At 39.7% G+C, this 22,735-nt stretch overlaps 1 protein-coding gene across 1 annotated transcript in view; it reads right to left on the bottom strand.

Annotated features, from left to right (window-relative positions):
* XRCC5 (X-ray repair complementing defective repair in Chinese hamster cells 5 (double-strand-break rejoining)) overlaps positions 1–22,735 on the bottom strand; it is a 94,600-nt gene that overhangs the window by 38,105 nt on the left and 33,760 nt on the right. The window contains exons 15-18 of the mRNA XM_011964563.1: positions 21,649–21,782; positions 14,747–14,940; positions 2,234–2,327; positions 367–436 (exon numbers count right to left, since the gene is read on the bottom strand). Coding sequence (XP_011819953.1) covers positions 367–436; positions 2,234–2,327; positions 14,747–14,940; positions 21,649–21,782 — 492 coding nt within the window. The remainder of the gene's footprint in view (positions 1–366; positions 437–2,233; positions 2,328–14,746; positions 14,941–21,648; positions 21,783–22,735) is intronic.

Genomic DNA, 22,735 nt, shown 5'->3' with positions numbered 1-22,735 from the left:
AAAAAAAAAAAAAAAGAAAGAAAGAAAAAGAAAGAAAATAAAATAGGAAGATGTGAGATAAAAGCGTTTTATTTATAGCTCACCACAAAATCCTAAAAAACTTCAATGACGTGGAGCTATAAGCGCCAAGGTGTTGGCCCAAAGTTTTTTAGTACAGAGACCTACAAGTTAGTTCCTTTTTGGGAAAATCTGTGCTGAGTTCACTTTCATGTGCTCATAATGTTGCCTAACAAGGGAAACCACAAAGATCCGCCAGTAAAGAAAAATGCTAAAGTGTTACAACAAAAGGCTACAGTTCTTAATCTAGACTTTAAATCAGTTAGCTTAACTAAACAGCTTCTCCTAAATGCAAAGCCAACCACTCACCTTCCTCAAAGCTGGCCTTCTTCTGTTTCACTAGAACACGGAAGTTTTCAGCAGGATTCACACTTCCAACCTAGAATATACCAACAGACAGGTTATTTCTTTTTAGCAGTACCCCAGGCAATACAGGATGGCTTAATGTAGTAAGTGTGCTCTTATAAAATAAAACCAAAGACAAAGAGAAGGCCTTTTCTACTCATATTCATTTCTAGGGCCGGCAGATTTCAGTGGTCCAACAGCTGCCCTCTGTGCTTTCACTCACCTTGCTTTATGCAAGCTGATTTCTTTCCAGAGGGGTCGGAAAAGTATTACAGCTCAAGCCACCAGCCAGCCCAGCTGGAAGGCTTTGTGCAGCACAGACTGCCTGTATATCCTGTCACCCAACCAATTAGAAAGTGGAGGATTCTGCAGTGTGGGGTCGGTTTCGAATATACTTGCCCCACTAAGATAACAAGAGAAACACAGCTTAATGCCTGATTCACCGAAGTGCCCATTAGTGGGACTGCTGCTGACCCTTTGGCACTCAAGTTTTGGTAGAATATACAAGCATATCCAGGTTGAACACGTCCTCAGAAAGTAAAAGCAGATTATGTACAAAGATGTACTGCAGTGCTGGGTGAGGAAGTTTGAAAGACGAAACCCTGCCATATTATATGGAACTTTCTGATTATGCCTCTGTTTTTCATCTGCTGGCCCCAACCCCTCACAGGGCCGAAGAACCACTCAGCTCATAAGAAAGAAAACGATGGGGTTTCAAAATATACGAAAGCTTCCAGTTTGCTAGGGTATTGGAAGCAGAAAAGCTCTCAGAACAAGATCATGACTTTTTCCTTTACTATTATATATAAAACATCTAAATGAAATCTAAATTAAAGAAAATTTTTAAAATTTTTTTTCACACATTCAATTTTTCTGAGTTTCTGTTTGAGGTGAGAATAAAGGCATGCCCTTTATTCCCTGACTATCCTTCCTAGTATATTTTGTTTAAAAGTTATTGGCCAATTTTTAAGTTCTGTGGATTCACACTAATGCTGCTTAAAAATTTGGCTGGGTGCAGTGACTCATGCCTATAATCCCAGTGCTTCGGAAGGCTGAAGCGGGCGGATTGCTTGAGCCCAAGAGTAACATACTGAGACCCACCTCTATGAAAAAGAGCTGGGTGTGGTGGCATGTGCCCTTAGTCCTAGCTACACAAGAGGCTAAGGCAGGACGATCACTTGAGCCCAGGGGTTCAAGGCTGCAGTGAGCTAAAATCACACTACTGTACTCCAGCTTGGGTGACAATGACAATGTATTTCTAAAATTAAATAAAATATTCTTCCTCCTGGCTGAGCAAGATATAAAAATAAATAAGTAAATAAAATAAGGTAGTATTTTCAAGTTCCAAAAAATTTCTCATTAAATAAAAATCTCATGTATCAAAGGATACTTTCTTGGGGAAATCCTAAACTTGTGAATCCTATTCTAAAGTTGCATGTTAGAAATTAGGAAAGTTACACTAACTTAAATTGTACGTACTTGAAGATTAAGGCTCATACCACTAACCCCCACTTGTCCTATCATTTTGACTAGCTGAAAAGCTGCAAAATAATGCCAACAGCAAAATCTCAACACTGAGATGTTCCATGTTCTATAGATTATAAAGAGCTCTATATACCTTATGTCATATAGATAATTCTGTAGGCAATTCATGATAATACTTAAAGAAGTATGGAATGGGTCTTTATGGCTTCTATAGAGCAAGGACCAGAGAAAGTGATCATGATCTTATTTGAAAGTGATAAGAACAGACTAACAAAAACTGATGCACTCTTCCTCAAGCCCCAACCTTCCTGCAAAGGGGGAAGCACACTTGAAAAGCTTTGCTTACAGAGGTGACACTGCCTTCAGCCAGACTGGAGACGCTGAAGTGGGCACCCCCTTGCTCAGTCTTTAATTTTTTAGCGGTAGGTCCATCTTCATGGCTAGAAAAGAAAAAAAAAAAATTCTCTTAAAACAGAACAAACAATACAAAACCAGATTGCTATTGCGTAACTTATTTTCCAAGCACCAAATAAATAAATAAATAAAATTAAATTAAATTAAATTAAATTAAAATAAAAGAAAAAAAAGAAGAAGAAAAGAAAAACAATAGCTACATGTAGTCCTCTTACAAACGAAAGCTGCCTCCCTTTCTTTCCCAGTCACCGGGCTCCTAAGGGCCTAACTTGAGGCAGCTCTGGTTTTGTTTCACAGCAGTATGAGAATCAGAATTAAGCAATGACATCATAAGGTCCTTGCAAAAGATGAAACTGCAAGCACAGATAACGGAAATTTAACATTTAAGAAATCCATTTACTCTTCAGATATTATTTTCTAGTTCCTGTCTCAGAATTGACAGCTATTAGCTTTCCATGTACACAGAAGACCTTTGTGTCTAACAACCCATTTTCTCCATCATGTATGTTAGAGCTTTATAAGCTTCTGTTTACAACTGTCAAAACTTACTAGACAATCCTTAATTAACTATGCAAGAGCTTTCCCTCTTAAAGAAGTCATAAACTATAAAAAAACACTTCCTCAAAAACTTTCAATTTTTTCTTTTATAAACCTAATTCTGTTTTGTGCAATATGCTAACAGTCCAATAGCATCTGTGTGCTAAGATGTTTGAAAAGTGTATCAAACATCTTGCCTCAAGTAACATACTGGCTTTAACAGCCTGTCTTAAAGTAAAGAGGAGGTCAAGTTAATTGCAAAAGAGAAGAAAATCAAATCCAAAGACTCTGCCTGTAATCTCCCTTAAGCTGCTGAACATAAAGAAATGAAGATGCAATCTGGGACAAAAGCAGCCATCAGAAATGGCTAAATGATAAGAGAAATTAGTAACCAAGATCTAGAAATTTTAAAAATTCATTTATTTTAACAAATAAAAATTGCATATATTTATCACGTACAAAATGTTTTAAAATAAGCATTTGTGAAATAGCTAAATTAAGCTAATTATTGTATGCATTATTTCATTTACTTATCATTTTATTATGAGAACAGTTAAAATTTCTCAGCAATTTTCAAGACTAGTATTCTAGGCCGGGCGCGGTGGCTCAAGCCTGTAATCCCAGCACTTTGGGAGGCCGAGACGGGCGGATCACGAGGTCAGGAGATCGAGACCATCCTGGCTAACACAGTGAAACCCCGTCTCTATTAAAAAATACAAAAAACTAGCCGGGCGAGGTGGCGGCGCCTGTAGTCCCAGCTACTTGGGAGGCTGAGGCAGGAGAATGGCGGGAACCCGGGAGGCGGAGCTTGCAGTGAGCTGAGATCCGGCCACTGCACTCCAGCCCGGGCGGCAGAGCGAGACTCCGTCTCAAAAAAAAAAAAAAAAAAAAAAAAAAAAGACTAGTATTCTAAATGTGTTTTTTTTGCTCAAAGCCCCAACCTTCACACAATGAGGCTTGAAAATGAAGTCATTTTAAAAATGAAGCAAAAATAAATTTTAAACATAAAATGAAGCAAAGAATAAATAAAACACACATGGGCTTCCTCAATTTCAATAATGAATTTCCTCTTAGAGGTAGGTAAAACAACTAAAGTAATCATCACAGCCATACATCCATGAATTAAAACTTTCACTATCTGGCATCTTTCCCATTCACCACTAAACGTTTTCCCTTCGAGAAGTAGACAAGAGCTAAGTAGAAGACAGAAGGGTGGGAACCAGGAAACATTACAAGGCATAAGTCACCTAGAACTCTTTTCTTGCAAATAGAATAAAAAATAAACAAAGCCTTCATGGAAAAAATGAAAGAAAAAAAGCAGAAATCCAAGGTAGGATGAAATTCCATTAGCAGTTGAGTATATTTTAAAAAAAAGGTCAGAGCCAGTCATTTCAATTAACCTTTGAAGTTCTTCCCAAGAGACAAGTCAACAACATTAAACTACTGAAGAGTTGGAGTCAAAAGACCTGGATTCTAGTCTCAATTTTGCCACTAACTAGCACTAAAATCTCATACTTTCTTGATGGCGTTCACTGTGTACTAATTTTTATCTGTCTAGAGTTTAGAGTCCAGTAAGCTACTAACCTCTCCAAGCTTCAGTCTGCTCCTTAGGAAAGCACTATAATGAAAAGTACCATCAGTATATCGACTATTCTGTTCCAAAAATACAGATTAGCTTACATAGTAGTATTAGGAAGGATTACACATAAAAAGCTAAGTTATGTGGGTATATGAAGTTGAATCACATGAAGAATTAATTTCTTTTTTTTTTTTTTTTTTGAGACGGAGTCTCGCTCTGTCACCCAGGCTGGAGTGCAGTGGCACGATCTCAGCTCACTGCAAGCTCCACCTCCCGGGTTCACGCCATTCTCCTGCCTCAGCCTCCTCCACCTCCCGGGTTCACGCCATTCTCCTGCCTCAGCCTCCCGAGTAGCTGGGACTACAGGCGCCGCCACCTCCCCCGGCTAGTTTTTTTTTTTGTATTTTTTTAGTAGAGACGGGGTTTCACCGTGTTAGCCAGGATGGTCTCGATCTCCTGACCTCGTGATCCGCCTGTCTCGGCCTCCCAAAGTGCTGGGATTACAGGCTTGCGCTACCGCGCCCGGCTGAAGAATTTCTTCAACCCTCCCAAAATGAGGTTCTAGGGAAGGAAGGGTAAACAGACATACATACAATTTTCCCGTATTGTAGAACACAGTAAAATTTAGTATGGTTAATATTCTCCAGGCCAAATCATTTAATAGCATTATTAGGAATTTTGCATATACTAAATTAATAATGTCTATGTGAAGTGGGAAAGGGTAATGACTCTCTTCCCTAAATTATCTATGAAGGAACTAAGCTCTAAAAAGTAGAAATTTATACACACAAGATCACAGTAGACATATAAATGTCGGCAGTTGGTGCATTTGGATGATGAGACCATGGGTAATTTGTTCTTTTTCCTTTCTTATTTTCTTTCACAAACATGTATAAATTTTGCAACTCACTTATTTAGGCTAATATTTACTGAATATGTACTATGTATCAGTCACTAAGCTAGACTCTAAACTCTCAATATACAAAAATTAATATACTATCAACACCTTCAGCCAAATAAAAATTTAAGTATACATATAGACAATTAACAAAATACTGTGATAGGCAGCCTATCTCTTTCAGAGGATAGAAAATAGTTGTATTGGGCTAAAGCATAAGGTGCAAGCTGGGAAGTAGTGAGAGATGGAGCTAGAAAATACATTAATTAGGAGCATTAAAAAACGTGAGGAAAGAAAATGGTTTTCTCTACACAGCATGTGTGCTGTCTGTCCTCAGTCTGGTGGCTTTGTTGCTGGGCACGCTGCTCTCAGCTGATCCCTGCTGAACTGTGGGGACGGTTGCCTGGACAGGATCCTTCATGACCCCTTTTCTGTACCTCCGTCATCACGGGGAATAAATCTGTCTCGAAACTCTCTGGCCCGCTCCCAGAAAGGCAAAAAGATATTCAAAAGCCCTTCTTCCTCTTCCTTCCAGTGGGCACTGAGCCCAGCATTTGCAGCACCCACTGCTGGAAGTCTGGCCAGGTGTCTGTTACCTTGAAAAATGGCTACTGGACAGGATCGTGTGGTTGCTCTCATGGACATGGACTGTTTTTTTGTTCAAATGGAGCAGCGGCAAAATCTTCATCTGAGGAATAAACCTTGTGCAGTTGTACAGTACAAATCATGGAAGGGTGGTAGAATAATTGCAGTGAGTTATGAAGCTCGTGCATTTGGGGTCACTATACATAGGCAGATGATGCAAATAAGTTACGTCCAGGTCTTCTACTGGCACAAGTTCGTGAGTACCATGGGAAAGCTAACCTCACCAAGTACCGGGAAGCCAGTGTTGAAGTGATGGAAGAAGTCTCGTTTTGCTGTGATTGAATGCACCAGCATTGATAAGGCTTACGTAGATCTGACCAGTGCTATACGAGAGACTACAAAAGCTACAAGGTCAGCCTATCTCGGCAGCCTTGTTACCAAGCACTTAAACTGAAGGGTTGCCCGAAGACCCCACAACAGTGGAAGAGACTGTTTCAGAAAGGTACCTCCATAGCATATTACTTCTGCTTCCTGCCTTTGGAACCTGCTTTGCTTGGTCATGCTGATTCTCCTTGGAATAACTAAAAGGAAACTTAACCTACGGCCTGAATGAATCACAAGGACTCACATGGAAGGATATACAAATGCTCTTATCTTCCCAGGTATACGGATGTTGAGAAGCTGTGAAATCTGTATGAAAGTAAATTTTTCTTTAGATATAACTAGGGCAGGTTAGTGTTATAAACAGAAGGCAGAAGGTTGACTGAGCACTTTGTCATTGGTAGTTTACTTTATATCATTGTAACTTAGAGTCTTGGCTTCTTCATCTATAAGAAGGGTGAGCTTTTTAAAGAGGGACCTCAGGTATAGGGAATTCAGTCACTCAAAATTTCTAATCACTTCTTAGCCCATTATCAAATACGGGCTGTGCAAGGCCCTTCTCATTGTATTTTACTATCTTTCCCCTTCATAGTGATTTTCCCACTCCCTCTGCACCCCACCTACCCTCTTGTACCCAACGATGTATCAGACGTATCTTAGATATGTACATATCTTTATAAGTTACACAGTACTGCTTTGTGTATGTGCCTTCTAATTACAAGATGATTTTGTGCTATGATAGATCTCATTCTTTTTCTTAATTTTCCTTCAATGGTGACCTTAGAGATCTGTCGATGTGGTTGTTACTTGCAGCATAATCCATGATATGGATCCACCATGTTTACAGACCATTTTCCCTAGTGACAAGTTCACTGGTAGCTTCTAATGTCCTACTCAGTTTACATTCCCCCTTAGCAGTACACAGAAGTTCCTGTTTCTCCCATATTCTCACCAACAACTGGTCTCATCTAATGTTTAAAAATATTTGCCAATGTTTGTTTATTTTGCTTTGATTTACAGTTCTCTGATTACTAATTGAGACTGAAGATCTCTTCATACACTTGTAAGCCAGCTGAGTTTCTGCTCCTGTGATTTGCTTATTTATAATCTTTGCCTGTTTTTCCATGGAAAAATTGAAAAATTATTTTTTGATTTTCCAAGAGGTCCTTGTATATCCTAATTATTAGTTTCTTGTCTTTTTTTTTTTTTTTGAGATGGGAGTCTCACTATGTTGCCCAAGCTGGAGTGCAGTGGCTATTCAAAGGTGTAATCATGGCTCACTGCAGCCTTGAACCCTGTGCTCAAATGATCCTCCTGCCTCAGCCTACAGAGTAGCTGGGACTATAGGTGTGTGCCATCATGCCCAGCTAATTTTTATATTTTTTGTAGAGATGGGGTCTTACTATGTTGCCCAGGCTTTTTTATATATATATATATATATATATATTTTTTTTTTTTTTTAATTTTCTACTTGGTTATTGATGTGTTGGGAAATGATAAATGGTTTCTTTAAATAAGTTCATTTTTTACTTGCTTTACAAAAAGAAAACGGTTTTCTCTAGATAATTGGATTATGAATAGATGCCTCTTTTCTTTCTGCTTATCTGGATTCTCTCATTTGTGTAAAAAAGTTTGACATTATGCTGAGGATAATGGGAGGCCATTAAAGCAAGGGTTTTTTAATTGGGGGGCCAAAGATGACATCAAGGAATCTGTGAACTACCAGAAATTATAACCAAACTTCAACTTAGTATGTTAAAGCATTTTTCTAGGAAGAGGGTTCATAGATTTTGTATCAAGTGAGTTCACTGCACTCTCTGTCTCACACATATGATTAAGAATCATTACTTTTAAGAATTTTAGGCCGGGCATGGTGGCTCACACCTGTAATCCCAGCACTTTGGGAGGCCAAGGCGGCTGGATCATGAGGTCAGGAGATTGAGACCATCCTGGCTAACATGGTGAAACCCCGTCTCTACTAAAAATACAAAAATTAGCCGGGCGTGGTGGCGGGCATGTGTAGTCTCAGCTACTCGGGAGGCTGAGGCAGGAGAATGGCGTGAACCCAGGAGGCAGAGCTTGCATGAACTGAGATCAGGCCACTGCACTCCAGCCTGGGTGACAGAGCAAGACTCTGTCTCAAAAAAATACATATGTAATAATAATTTTAAGCAACAGAGTGATGGGATCAGATTTGTTTTTTAAACTCACTCAGGTAACAGCATGGATTGGAAAGGGTAAGACAAATTAGGGAAAGTAGTGAAGAGGTTATCTCAGTGAGGCAGGCTAAAATGAGAAGGCCTACATAAAAGCAGTGGCAGTGGGCGATGCTATTAAGAGCTTACATTTCTTTTTAATGCTTACCATGTGGTAGTCACTATGTTAAACACATTTAAATTACCTCAGTTAAACTTTGCAACAACCCTACGAGTTAGTGATTATCAGCATCCTTTTACAGATGAGCAAACCAAGCCTCAAGAAAGTTTGATCCCTTGTTTAAAGCACACAGGAAGGGGAAATAACTAATCCTGTACTCATCCATTCTCCTATCCAGCCTCCAGGAAGGCAGGCATTTGTTATTGCCACTTGACACTGAGTAACTTGCCAATTTCAACTGCTTTTAAGGGGAAACGCTTGAGTTTAGCTCCAAATTAGACCCCAAAATCAACGCCATTAGCCACCAGACTAACCTTAAGTGAAAGGGTTAGATTTGAGGTAAATGTAATACAACTTGGTAAACCAATTACATATAGAATGTAAAAGAAAAGGAAGACTCCCAAGAAATTAGGTGTCATTCACTGAAATAAGAGAATAATAGCACGAAGAGGGGTTGGAAAGGAGCAGGAAGAAGAAAGCAGACAACAAAGCCATTTCTGGCATACTGAACTTGAGGGGCCCACAGGCACCTAAGCTATTTAGTGGATGGGATACAAATCTGAACTGAAGATAGATATTTAGTAGTTTTGAGGCTCTGAAATAAAAAAGAGGTCTTGGGATATGCACTGCTAAGACAAAATGGCATTACAGTTTAAAGTACAAGCTCTGGAGTCAGAATGCCTACGCTTAAATCCTTACTCTAACACCTACCAACTACAATCTTGGGCAAGTTTCTCATCTTCTCTAATCCTGCGCTCTAATCCTGAGCTTTAAGTTGGGGGTCAATAAAAGAATCTATTTCATAGGATGGCAAAGTGGGTCCAAACAGATAATGTGTGTAAAGCATTTAGCATCATGCAAAGCACTTAACATTAAGTTTTGAAGTCTGAATATAATTTCAGGTAGTTTACAGATTTCTTGATGTCATCTTTGGAACCCTGATTTAAAATGCTTGCTTTAATGGCCTCTTCAGCATAAGGTTCAATAAACGTTTGCTGTTTCTGAGGACAAATCCTACAGAATATCAACACAAAAACACACAAAAGCAGCCCCCACAGGAATCTGAGAGGGAGTTGCCAAAGACTGAAAAAAATGTGGAGAAGCTGAAGTTAAGACAGATACATGAGTTTTAAGAGAGAAGGAATAATTGACAGTGTCAAGAGTTACAAAGAGGTCAAGAAAGCAAAGGACCACAAAGCAGAAGTAAATTTAGCAGTTAGTGTCTTTTGGAAGATGAGTTTCAAGGATGTGGTGGGGGCAGAATCTGGTGAGAATGAGAGCTGAGAAAGGTTGCAGAGTAGACTATTCTTCTAAGAGCCTGGCTTCTGGAAGGAAAGATAATAATTAGATTAATAATTAGTAACAGGTAGTAATTACAGGGAAGCAGCTAGGGGATTATTTTATTTTGTGTTAAATGAAAGAAATTTAACATGAGAGAAGGAAGGAGCTGGTGGTAGACGGGGAGAAGCTAAAAATACAGAAAGAGAAAAGAAATTATTAGTGGATTAAAGTACCAGATGAGGCAGAAAAAGGAATCCATCCTAGGGAACAAAGTAAGACTCTCATCTTCACAAAATATAAAAAAATTAGCTGGCGTGAGCTACTCAGGAGGCTACTGAGGATCCTCAAGTTGGGAGATCACTTGAGCCCAGGAGGTCAACGTTGCAGTGAGCTGTGATCACGCCACTGCACTCCAGCCTGGGTGACAGAGAGAGACCCTGTCTCAAAAACTAAAATTAAAAAAAAAAAAGAAAAGAAAGGATCCAGGGCACAGGTAAAGGAATTCACTTTAGGCAGGATGAAATAAATACCCTATTTCACTGAGACAGGAAAGAAGGAACGTAAATGCAAAAACATGTATGTTTGAGATAAGATGGGCCAGAAAACTGAGGAGTTCCTACCTGCTTTGGTTAGGCTTTGTGTTCCCACCCAAGTTTTTCCTTTTTTTTTTTTTTTTTAAGACAGAGTCTCACTCTGTTGCCTAGGCTGGAGTGCAATGGTGTCATCTCAGCTCACTGCAAACCTCCGCCTCCTGGGTTCAAGCAATTTTTGTGCCTCAGCCTCCCGAGTAGCTGGATTACAGGCTTGTGCCACCACAGCCAGCTAATTTTTGTGTGGAGACAGGGTTTCACCATGTTGGCCAGGCTGGTCTGGAACTCCTGACCTCAAGCAACCCACCTACCTTGGCCTCCCAAAGTGCTGGGATTATAGGCGTGAACCACTGAGCCCAGCCCCAAATCTCATTTTGATTTGTAATCCCCAAGTGTTTAGGGAGAGACCTGGTGGGAAGTGATTGGATTATGGGGGCGGATCCCTCATGCTATTCTTGTGATAATGAGTCAATTCTCACGAGATCTGATGGTTTTACATAAGGTAGTTTCTCCTATGCTGATACATACTTGCTCTCGCCTGCTGCCATGTAAGATGCACCTTTGCTTCTCCTGCCATGATTGTAAGTTTCCCGAGGCCTTCAATCAAACCTCTTTCCTTCAGAAATTACCCAGTCTTGGGTATTTCTTCATAGCAGCATGAGAAGAGATTAATACACCACCTATTGGCCTCTACTGTCATTGTCACTGCTAACACGCCAGGCACATGACTAGGATTTTTAAAATCATTTATTCCAAACTCCATTTACTCTTACTATTTGCTAGGCACTTTGCTGGGTCCTAGGGATACAACAGTGAACAGCATACACTGCTCAATTAACCCCCATGACAACTCTATGAGACAGATACTCCTATTATCCCTATTCTACCCATGAGGAAACTGAGGCTTTGAGAGGATAAGTAACCTATGCCTAAGGCCACACTGAAGAGCAAGGGGTCTGACTCATATTGAATGACTCTGGAGTCTGAAGTCTTAACCATTAACCAAGTGAGGATGTCTGCTGAGAGTAAGTGAGGAGTCTTCGTGGACCTGAAAAGAGCAGAAAGCTTTAGACTATCTGCATAGAGATAAACAGAAATCAAGATCACGTACACATCAGCTGCATAAGCAGGATTAGACCTGAGATGTCCGAATTCTCATGCAAGTTCCCCGTCCAAGAGATGAATTTTCATTTCAAGGGTGTACAGCAACATTAAGGGAAGCAACGCTTTTATTTGATAAGGGTAATATTTAGTATATTTTGGGACTACAGCGTCAAATGGTGTTCTTATCCTCTTGAAAAGAAGAAATCACTTCTAACACTAGGTATTCAACAAGTCCAAGACAAACATTAGATCTTCTCAAAGATTCAATGTTTTTTATAGATAATGATACGATTATTGCTTTAGGTTTTGACTACTGGTTTCCCTCCAAATACATTCATAGGCCACAAAATGATGTTTTGGTCAATGACGAGCCACATATACGAGCCACATATACATGGTGATCTCATAAGATTATAATGAAACTGAAAAATTCCTATCGCCTTGTGACATCAGGGCTGTCATGACATCACAGCACAAGGCATTACCTTTTCTTTTTTTTTTCTCTTTTTAAATTAAGATGGAGTCTCGCTCTACAGCCCAGGTTGGAGTGCAGTGGCGTGATCTCAGCTCACTGCAACCTCTGCCTCCCAGGTTCAAGAGATTCTCCTGCCTCAGCCTCCCAAGTAGCTGGGACTATAGGCACATGCGTTCATTTTTGTATTTTTAGTAGAGATGGGGATTCTCTACTAAAAATGTTGGCCAGACTGTCTCGAACTCCCGACCTCAGGTCATCTGCCCACCTCAGTATCCCTAGGCATCTAGGCATCTATTATTAGATATGTTTATATATGTAAATACCTCTTTGTTACAAATGCCTACAGTATTTAACATAGTAACACGTTGCACAGGTTTGTACCTTGGGGCAAAAGGCCATACCACATAGCCTAGGTATGTAGTAGACTCCACCACGTGGGCTCATGTAAGTACACACTGTGACATTTGCACAACGAAATCGCCTAACGACACGGTTCACAGAATGTATCCCTGTCGTTAAGTGAAGGATGACAGTTGCTCATAGTGCTTTAATATCTGTGATTTCATTGTTATATCATCTCTCGAGATTTTTCTTTAGGTGAAGAAAATCTCATAAAGGTAAAATTATTTCACCAAAATCATATCGAGTGAAAAAACTGGAATGATTCCCAGCTCTTAAGACGATTAAACTTCCCGAACAGACATTTGTCCACTCCTGATCTTAGGCCCTCTCCAGGTACACTGGAAGTATGTACCCTGGATCCAGAGATGATGAATATATATACAAAGACACTGCAAACTGTTGGCAATTTTTTCTTTCCTTGGAAAAATTACCTCTAGAACTGACTGGAGGTTCATCATCAAAATTGAGGGGTTTTAGAACCTTGTAGAAAGGACTGAATCATTCTTCTTGAATACAGGTGGTATTCAATATTTGCTAAATGAATCATTTCTGCGATTCTTAAAAACTAAGCTTTCTCAGAAGAGAATAGGAGCGTGAGCAAGTGTGTGTGAATAAGATATTTCTTAGGTCCCTGGAAGAGTAACTTAGCTATGCTGCGAACCATTATGGGAGCAAAGAACAAGAAGCTCAGCACAACCAAACTTCCAGAAGAGTGCCTAGCAGGACCAGAGCCAAAGGTGGGATCACAGCAGGGATCAAATGACAGAACAGCATTCTTCTGGGTCTGTGTGGTGTGCTTTTTTATCCAGCTGATTTACATTTTAATCAAAGGGAAGAGGAGAAAATGGCCCACTTCTTTCCCACAGCACCAGAGTAAGATCATGGACTGGAGCTTTAACACACACAAAGAGAATAGCCCTGTGATTGCAGTAAGACTAGAGTAAGGTGTCACAGAAAGAAAAGGCTGCAGACTTTTATTGAACTGTTTTAAAATACAAATCCAGAATGTAGATAAGGATAGCAGAGGGAAAGTGAATTTTTAGGGACAGTCTTCTTGTGTAGAATGATGATAGACTAAACAGAAACAAAAACCTCTCCAGGATGTGTAAGGAATGCATATCATAAAAATCTATCAAGAAACAATCTATCAATCCCCTTGAGAGATGGTCTTACGGGGGGCAGGCGGTGTGCGGGGAGGAACCAAGTGCATTATTTTTTTTTCAATTCTGACAAAGCTTGGATGTTAATCTTTAGAAAGTCACAGAATGTGCAAAGCTTTCCATTCAATTTAGACAGTAATTCTCTAAATCAATGATTTATAGAAAACTGTGAAGATTTCTGGAAATTACTCAATACTTCTCCACTGCGGTATTTATAAAGAAGAAGCTTTGTCAATAAAGATAGTTGCGGAGAGAAAATCAAAAAAGGGAAAAAAAGTCATGGTTTAAAATCAGATCTCAAAATACAGCCAAAAGAAAGGTATAGATTATTCTGGCTTGAGAAAAAAAAAAGTCACCAATAACTGGTTGACCTAAACCCGGTAAAAATCAATTTTACATACTCAAATAATTCTGGATAAGCAACAACAATTTCTTGTTTTATTTTTGTTTTGTTTTGAATGGAAGCTGACACAGATTGTGAAAAGAGGGAAAAAACTTAACAGCCAGTTGTAAGCTTGATTTAAGGGTATATGAAAAGCATTTTGCAAACCTTAAAGTACAAATACTTCCCCAATAGCACAACCAAGTACATCACTGATACACTAACAGAACGGCTAAAGAACTGACAGTTTTTCACTCTCGTTTCCACTTTTCCTCCAAAAAATCTCATTGATATCCCCAACATCTAATCTCCTCCCAACCAAAAAAACCTATGATCTTCAACACAGTCATTCTCAGTACTGTACTTTAAAAAGTCTAAAGTATTTTTAGACTCAGATATTCAGAAACTTATCTGATTATACATTATATATAATTCACCAAAGAATCTGATGTTGATCAAAAAGTCATCAGCCCAGAAGGTAGCTCTAAATCCAAGGTGAACAGCAAGGATAAAATACGATCACAGCAGACAGATATAAGAAATCCGTACTTCAATGTAAGGGCCAAATAGCAAAAGGCTTCTTCCTCCCACCTTTTTAATTCCATAGACCCCTATGTGACACCTCCAGAGCCACTCCAAAATGACCACAAATCTTACATACCCCAATGTTAAATGCAACTATACCGAGTACTTACTTGTCTTGGAAAATGTCCTGAGCAGTCACTTGATCCTTTTTCTTGGCTTCAATCAGAGGAAAAAGGGTCTTTATTTTAGAGAGAGGAATCTGACTTTTCGTTGTCACCTCAGCAGGAGGATTCAGCATGTTCCAAATATGCTGCTGAATTGGGGGTAGAGGCTCCCGGGGATGTAAAGCTCTGTGCAGCAGACACTGTTGGAAAAGGTAAGGATTTTAAAACACAGATGGAGACATATATGGCTTCTTTATATTTTCTGATCAAGGATCCTCCATCTTTAGTGTGGGAGGGCTAAGTGATTCATACCACATGTAAAAAATAACAGAGGATTTACCCAGAACCACCTTTCTTGGCAGGATATTGGTCAATACCTAACCAATTGTAAAAACAGGTCCAAACCTAGCAATAGTATCTTCTGCTCTGGACCTCCTGGAAAGAAGCCTCACCTTATAAATCAAAGCTGTTGCTTTTACTACTTGGGGAATATGCAAGATTCCCTAAAATACCTAATTCCAAGACCTGATAATCTGGGATTGTAACTTTCTTGTTATAATCCTTTTATCTCTCTTAATCATGCTGTGCTTTCTCTCACTTAATCTCAGAGAATGCCATGTGGTGGATGAAACAGGTTGCTACAGGGAAGCTGCCCATGCTCAGTGAGTCCCAGAGAGAAGTCTGCGAAAAGAGATGAGAATACTGAGTTGTCCCCGAGTGCTGAGTCTGCACTTTTCTCCACAAGTCCATCCATCTTTCTCCTTCCCCACCGCTACTATTCTTGCCCGGGCCCCATCACCTCATCCCTGGCCTACCACAGTCACCTTCTAACTGGTCTCCCGGCTTCTCCTTCCACTGTCTGACTGGAGGTGGTACAAGAATGAACTGCTCACTATACCCTAGGATCCTGTGACGCAGCCCTGCTTGCCTCCTTGATCGCATTGCCAGCCACTTGTTCTCCTCACTCACAATCCCAACAGGCTGGGCTCCTCCTGCTTCGCTCGTACACCAAGCTCATCCCACCTTTGGGGCCTGGACCTAATGCTACCCCTGCCTCCTCTGTCTTTCCCTAAACCTCGAAGGAGTTAGCCCCACCCTCATCCCTTTTTGTTTTAAAAATCATTTTGGTCTTTGCTGAGATACTATCTCCAAAGAGAGGACTTCCCTGACACTCTATATGAAGTAGCCCCTCCACCCCATCCTACCACCCTAGTCATTTTCTGTCACTTCCCTTATTTTATATTTTTATAGCCTCCATCATTATCTAAAATTATCAATTTTCTAGTTTACTTGTTTATTATCTAACCTTCTTCCTTACAAGTAGGGCTCTTCTCTTCTTTACTGCTGAATGAATTCTAAGCATCAAAAATACTACCTGGCACATAATAAGCACCTGGCAGATAAGGGCTGAAGGAATAAAGTGCTCTTTTCCAGGGCTCTAGTTGTTGACAGTGGTGTCAAGAAGCAACACCAAGGGGGAGGGGCACCAAGATCAAGGCCAGGGCAGGTTCTCCACTGCCCATATGAGTGAAGTTCTGCACAGCATGCCACCTCATTCAACCACCTATCCTGCCTCGAGTCTACTGGGCCAGGCCTTGGCAGTATGCCAGGCGTTGGCCTGCCCAGAAAAGGTAATGCTCTAAAAGGAGTATAGAAAGGTAAGCAGTAAAATTAGATGTCATTAAAAAACAAAGAAAGAAATGAAACTATCCGTTGACTGACATTTTCCTTCCTTCGATAAAGATTAATTCCAAAATTAAGGTATAACTATTCCACTTTTAAACAACTTATAAATGTGTAATTCTAAAAAAAACAAACAGAACACCAGGGAGCTGAAGAGCTCCTGTAATTTCAAAATACTACTCCTATCACAAAGCATATGATTTATACTATCCCATGGACACCTCTCCTACACTGAGGAAAACGTAAGCTGAAAGTTTCTATTCTAAAAAAATAAAAGATGCTTAGGTTTAATAGTGAGTATCATCCAAGAGTCAATGTCCAGTAAGTTTCAAAAACCCTGAGGTAGGAATTAAGTACCAACTTCCTCCAGAAATTCCATGAGCTTCTCCCTGCTCTCTCCCCATTTCAACCACCAACCACAGCTCTTCCTTCTCCATAGTACATATTCATTACTCTCAGAGTTTGATGCTTGCTTTATTCTTTCCTAATTACTTGACTTTCCCTTGAGCATCAATAACATCAGGCCTATTCAATGTAAAGCAAGATAATCCCAAAATTGTTTAAGCAAATCCAAATGATCCCGAACTCTGTGAATCTACCCTCTCCACCTTCTTATTATGCATAATCCTTTATTCATAGTGCTCTCCCTTGGTTCATTAATAACAGCTTAGAAAGTCCTAAAGATGTAAAGCAGTAATCAAACACCCAACATAGCGGACTACCTCTCATAAACTCCTAAAGATTCTACCTGTGATATCCAATTGACATATCTTGGAAAAGGGCTAGAACAACCAATGGACAAGTATCCTACCCAGCCTTCCTACTGAAAAACATTCCAGATTCTCAGCATAAACTCCAAGCAATCTTTTCAGTGTCATCATCCGTAAGTCAATAATAAAGGATCTACAAGAGATGTTCTGAAGTACCAACCTCCCTCTCGTATTTTCTGAAAGGTCACATTTTAGGCAAATTAAGCTAAGCGAGATACTTATAAAACTCATTCAGGTAAAAATTCCCAATGCATTAAAAAAATGGGATTATGAGAAAGTGACATTTCTGAGTGGCTGGGAAGCTGAGATCACAGTTCTTGACCTATTTATTTCTCTTTTAAACAACTGTTACTCGATGTGATTTTTACAATTTGAAAAAGATTGGAGGAAAAACCTACAGACCACAGTAGCTCAGAAGTTACTAATATACTGATTTTAGCAACATTGCATCAATTATTTAAAAGGTGATTTTAACCGTTATATATTTTTAGCATTTCTTTCCAAAATTAGAATCTCTTGATAACAAATTGATTATTAATCTCTCTCTCCTTCTCCAAACTCATTTACCCTTAGCTGTTGGTATTTCATTCAAAAAGAAAAAAGTAGCCTTCTTGGGTCCCACAACCTCCTACAGATTACTGTGTCCTCTCTTTCTCTCCATCAGGAAGTCTTTCTCATCTAGGCATTGTAACCTGGCTTGTACACCACTACTCAACTGATTCTGTGTCCCCGAAGTCCTCAAACTGGACTACGAATTCCTAAAGACCTTTGCTAAGCTCACCTCTACTCGCCACTGTGCATCTGACTTGGGATTCTTTCCTCTCCAAGTCTTCTCTTCCTGCACCTTCCAAGATGTATTTCTCCTAATTTTCTACCTTGCTGATTTTTGTTGGGGGATGGAGGTAGGAGCATTTGGCTTTGTTTTGTAACAGCCCTTTTTTATATGTCTAATTGTTCACTCATATTTTGGGGTTCTCTACTTAGTTCTCTCGTTCTCACCCAATGTGTTCTCCCAGACGATCTGACTCACTTGTCTTTCTGCCTCAATGAGGAGGACTCTCAAATCTGTGTGTTTAGACCTGACTTGTCTTCTGGGCTCTGCAACCGTTTCTAACTTCTCACTGAGTGACTATACCAGGATATCCAATAGATTTTCTCAAATTTAACTCTTGTGAAAACAAATGAATTATCTTTTCCACCTGCTCATTCTGTATTCCTTATCACACTGAATGGTGACATCATCTTTTCAGTCACCCAAGCTAGGATCCTGTTATCTTCAATTCCTCTTTATTTTCCATCAGTCACTCAAGTTCTAGCTATACCTTCTAAATGCCTTAAGAATCGATTCTCGTCTCCACTCTCTCCATCACTGCTTTAACTCTTAAGCCTTCAAGTGGGCCACTGAAAATTGTTTAATAATTGCCCACTGCTGTAAAATCCAAATGACTGAATGTGGCATATAAGGTACTCACAACCTACCTACAACTTAACTTCTCTGTCACCTTTTCCATCATTTTCCCATACAGAACTTATACTGCAGCCAAAGGGATCCACATCCTAGCTCTTCATGTTTTCAACCTTTTCCACATCATTTATTTTGCATGGCATGCTCTCCTTACAACATGCATCCCCTTCGTTCTTTTAGAACTCTGTCCGAATGCTCACTCCTCAGCAAAGCCTTCCTTAAGTCACCCACTTGCAAAAATCTTTTTCTTCTTATTCTCATGGTGTTTTCCAACCTCTGTTTTAACTACTGGTTTTTTATCTCTGTACTTTTCTCACTCTTCTAGAGGGGTCCATAAAAGAAGTAAGCTTGGCTGGGCGCGGTGGCTCATGCCTGTAATCCCAACACTTTGGGAGGCCGAGGTAGACGGATCACGAGGTCAGGAGATTGAGACCATCCTAGCTAACATGGTGAAAACCCGTCTCTACTAAAAACAAACAAAAAATTAGCCAGGCATGGTGGCGGGCGCCTGTAATCCCAGCTACTTGGGAGGCTGAGGCAGGAGAATGGTGTGAACCCCGGAGGCAGAGCTTGCAGTGAGCCAAGATCACGCCACTGCACTCCAGCCTGGGTGACAGAACGAGACTCCGCCTCAAAAAAAAAAAGAAGTAAGCTTATAGTATCTTTAGCATGTGGTCCATTATTAGTACTCAATAAATAAGTTTTTTTAAGTTTATATGTCCTAGTAAAGATACGTCTTTATACAGATAAGCCATATTAAAAGCTCTCCCCCACAAAACAAACTAATAAAAATCAAAGCTTGTGCTTGCAGCCACTTTGGAATATAAAAATGCCTGCATTTATGGCTTGTCTGTTATTCCAAGAAACATTTATTAAAGATAAATACAACCTACCCTAGATAAGTGTGCAAAATAGTATTAATAGAAGTTCTCTTTTTCTCCATAGTGAACCACTTTGGTAAGCTTTGAACTGGTCTGCTCCTACCTCTCCTACAAATGGCGTAAGGCTTTAGGTCTTCAAGTACACTTGCCAAAAAACACCAAAGGATTTTTATATCTGTAATTTATACTTCAGTACACTTAGCATGCTGCAGTACAGACGGTCCCTGGTTTATGATGGTTCAACTTACAATTTTTCTACTTTACAACAGTGTGAAAGCGATACTCATTCAGTAGAACTCAGTAGGACACTTGCAATGCCGGACAGAGATATCAAGCTGCAGCTCCCAAGGGTAGACAACCTCTACAGTGCATTAGGCTGCCAAATGATTGTGCCCAACTGTAGACTAATGTAAGAGTTCTGAGCACATTTAAAATAAGTGAGGCTAAGCTATAACAATCAGTAGGTTAAGTGTAATAAATGCATTTTCAACTTATATTCTCAATTTAGATGGGTTTACAGGCATGTATCCCCATCATAAATTGAGGGGCATGAGTATTCAGAGTCAAGTCTTCACATGTTAAGCCTCACATTTCTGATTTTAGAACAAAAGATTTTTTTCACTACTTAAAAGAATTAAAAGCATCAAAAAAACAGGCAGTTTCTTTCAAGTAGAGGATCCCTCAAATCACAAGCCCCAATACGAACTTAAGTTAGTTACAGATGTTTCATGAAGTGACTCAAAAGGGAGAATCTGTGGTCCCTCCAGCACACGCCCTGTTACCCCCAAGCTGCCGAAGAGGGCCCTCTGCTCCTTTGTGAGCAACAGCTTGCCTAAAAAAGCTGCTTATAATCTTTTTTCAGTTTTGTGAGGCTCAGAGAAGCCTATGTCCTGCTCTCATCAACTGAATCCAGGACTGGAATATTCCTTTCTCCTTCAACCATGGTCTAGCCCTCACCTTCCTCAGCATAAGTCAGCTCTCTTGTCAACTTCCCCAGTTTACCTTAATCCAATCTCTGCTTTCCAATTCCTTTGGCCTAAGATTCAGAAGTACATTTTTTATATTTTCTGTATTTTAATTATTCTTTACTAATTTCACAGTATAACCTCTTCATCTGACCCCATGCTCCCTTTAATTATGAAATTTTTGAGAAATGTGACACTAGAACACTTCTTCTCTAACAATGTTATTATAGAGTTCACACAAGCTCTCCTACTATTTTGATACAGAAAATGAAGAAAAGTGTTATTTACATACAATACAGGAAAAAACCCTGAAAAAATATAAAAGAGCCATCACGGGGGCAACGGTACACACCTTTAGTCCCATCTACTCAGAAGGCTAAGGTGGGAGTTAAAGACCAGCCTAGGAACCTTTTTATTTCTTTTTTTTTTAAAGACAGGGTCTCACTCTGTCGCCCAGGCTGGAGTACAGGGGTGTGATCTTGGCTCACTCCAACCTCCGCCTCCCAGGTTCAAGCAATTCTCCCACCTCAACCTCCTGAGTAGCTGGGATTACAGGCGTGTGCTACCATGCCCAGCTAATTTATGCATTTTTTGGTAGAGACAGGGTTTCACCATGTTAGCCAGGCTGGTCTTGAATTCCTGACCTCAAGTGATGCACCTGCCTCAGCTTCCCACAGTGCTGGGATTACAAGAGTGAACAACCGCACAACGGCCAAGAACTTGTCTTTATAAAAATTTTTAAAAATTAGCCGGGCATGGTGGCATGTGCCTGCAATCCCAGCTGTTCAGGAGACTGAGTTGGGAAGAGTGCTTGAGCACAGGAGTTTGAGGCTACAGTGAGCTATGATCACAACACTGCATTACAGCATGGGCAACCGGCCTTCCTGTATTTTTTTGTTTAAGTAACCTTCTTCCAGAAAAAAGAAAAGAAAGAAAACATTCTAACTTTATTTTTCCTTTTAAGAGCTCAGAATATTTTTACCTTTTGAAGTAAGAGAGGAAGATATAATTCTTTTATTAAATAGAGCAAATGGGGCCTTTAGAGAATAAAGACATTTATTTAGGACTGGCCAATGATTGTAACTTTGCACTGAGCTCTCTTTCATTTAAAAGAAATAAGACTTGTTCATTCCTCCTCTCTCACCTGAAATAATCTCTGAAATCGAGGATTTGGGATTTTGGTGGTTGGAAACAAGTCTTCAAGGGTGTCTGTCTTCTCATCTTTCTTTGCCAAGCTCATGGAGTCAATCAAAGCATCAACAGCATTCAACTGTGCCTCTTAAAGATGGAGAAGCAGAAAGAAAAATGATTATTTTTTATTATTCTCCATGAAAACAAATGCTTTCTATGTAGAGCTATCCACAGCAATATTAGCAGGTTATACAGTCCTGGCCCTGCCAAAGTATTCTCTAGCTATGCATGCATTCAACTCAAGTCTTGGTTTTCTTATCCATGAAAAGATCGATTTAGAGTGATTGATTGATTAGGTTCCAGTTCTACCATTCAGTGAGCCTTTAACAATGGAGTATCAGATCAAAAGCAAGAGAGTTTGTTTCAGAGGAATACAGCCATATAAAAAACAATCCCTATATGGAGATTGGAACAAAAGATTTAGTATTCATTGAGCTAGTATTTTAAAAACGAGTAATTAGCTAAAGAAGAAAAACATTAAAAAGAAAAAATCTCTCTGGTAATGAAGCATAAGCATTTTAAGGACTTTAATATAACTTTTATCAGAGTACAGTACCTTAACAGGAAGACACCACTGGATCAGGGTGAGCTGATTCCTTCACAATCTACCAAGGCACAATAAGCTCTCTCCTCTCTCAATGCCTCCAGGACACTAATCACACCTGAGTACAAGTCTTATCCTACTCCATTCAAACTCTCAAGCTCCATGAGAGCAGAAATATGACATCCTCTTTCCTTAGGTCTCTCCTAATACTAATAGAAAATAAGTGCTCCTCAATAAAAATCTACTCAGTCAATAAAAATGGCACAGCCCAAAGCAATATGGATGAAAGGCAATGCTCCCAAAGATAACTTCTGCCTAAACTACCGTGTGTAACTTTCATTTTGCTGATTTATACAGCAGTTCAGCTGCTGAACCTGAGGCACTATTTTTGGAACATCCACAGTCACCAGGCAAAAGGTGGAAGAGAGTAAGCAGTTTCTAAAAAGTACATTATACTTCTATTCTGCACCTTTTCAAATATCCCTTTTGTACAGCT

The sequence above is a fragment of the Mandrillus leucophaeus genome, unplaced genomic scaffold (assembly GCF_000951045.1).
Source record: "Mandrillus leucophaeus isolate KB7577 unplaced genomic scaffold, Mleu.le_1.0 Scaffold70, whole genome shotgun sequence".
Classification (NCBI taxonomy): Eukaryota; Metazoa; Chordata; class Mammalia; order Primates; family Cercopithecidae; genus Mandrillus; species Mandrillus leucophaeus.
This window is presented reverse-complemented; position numbering and strand designations above follow the sequence as displayed.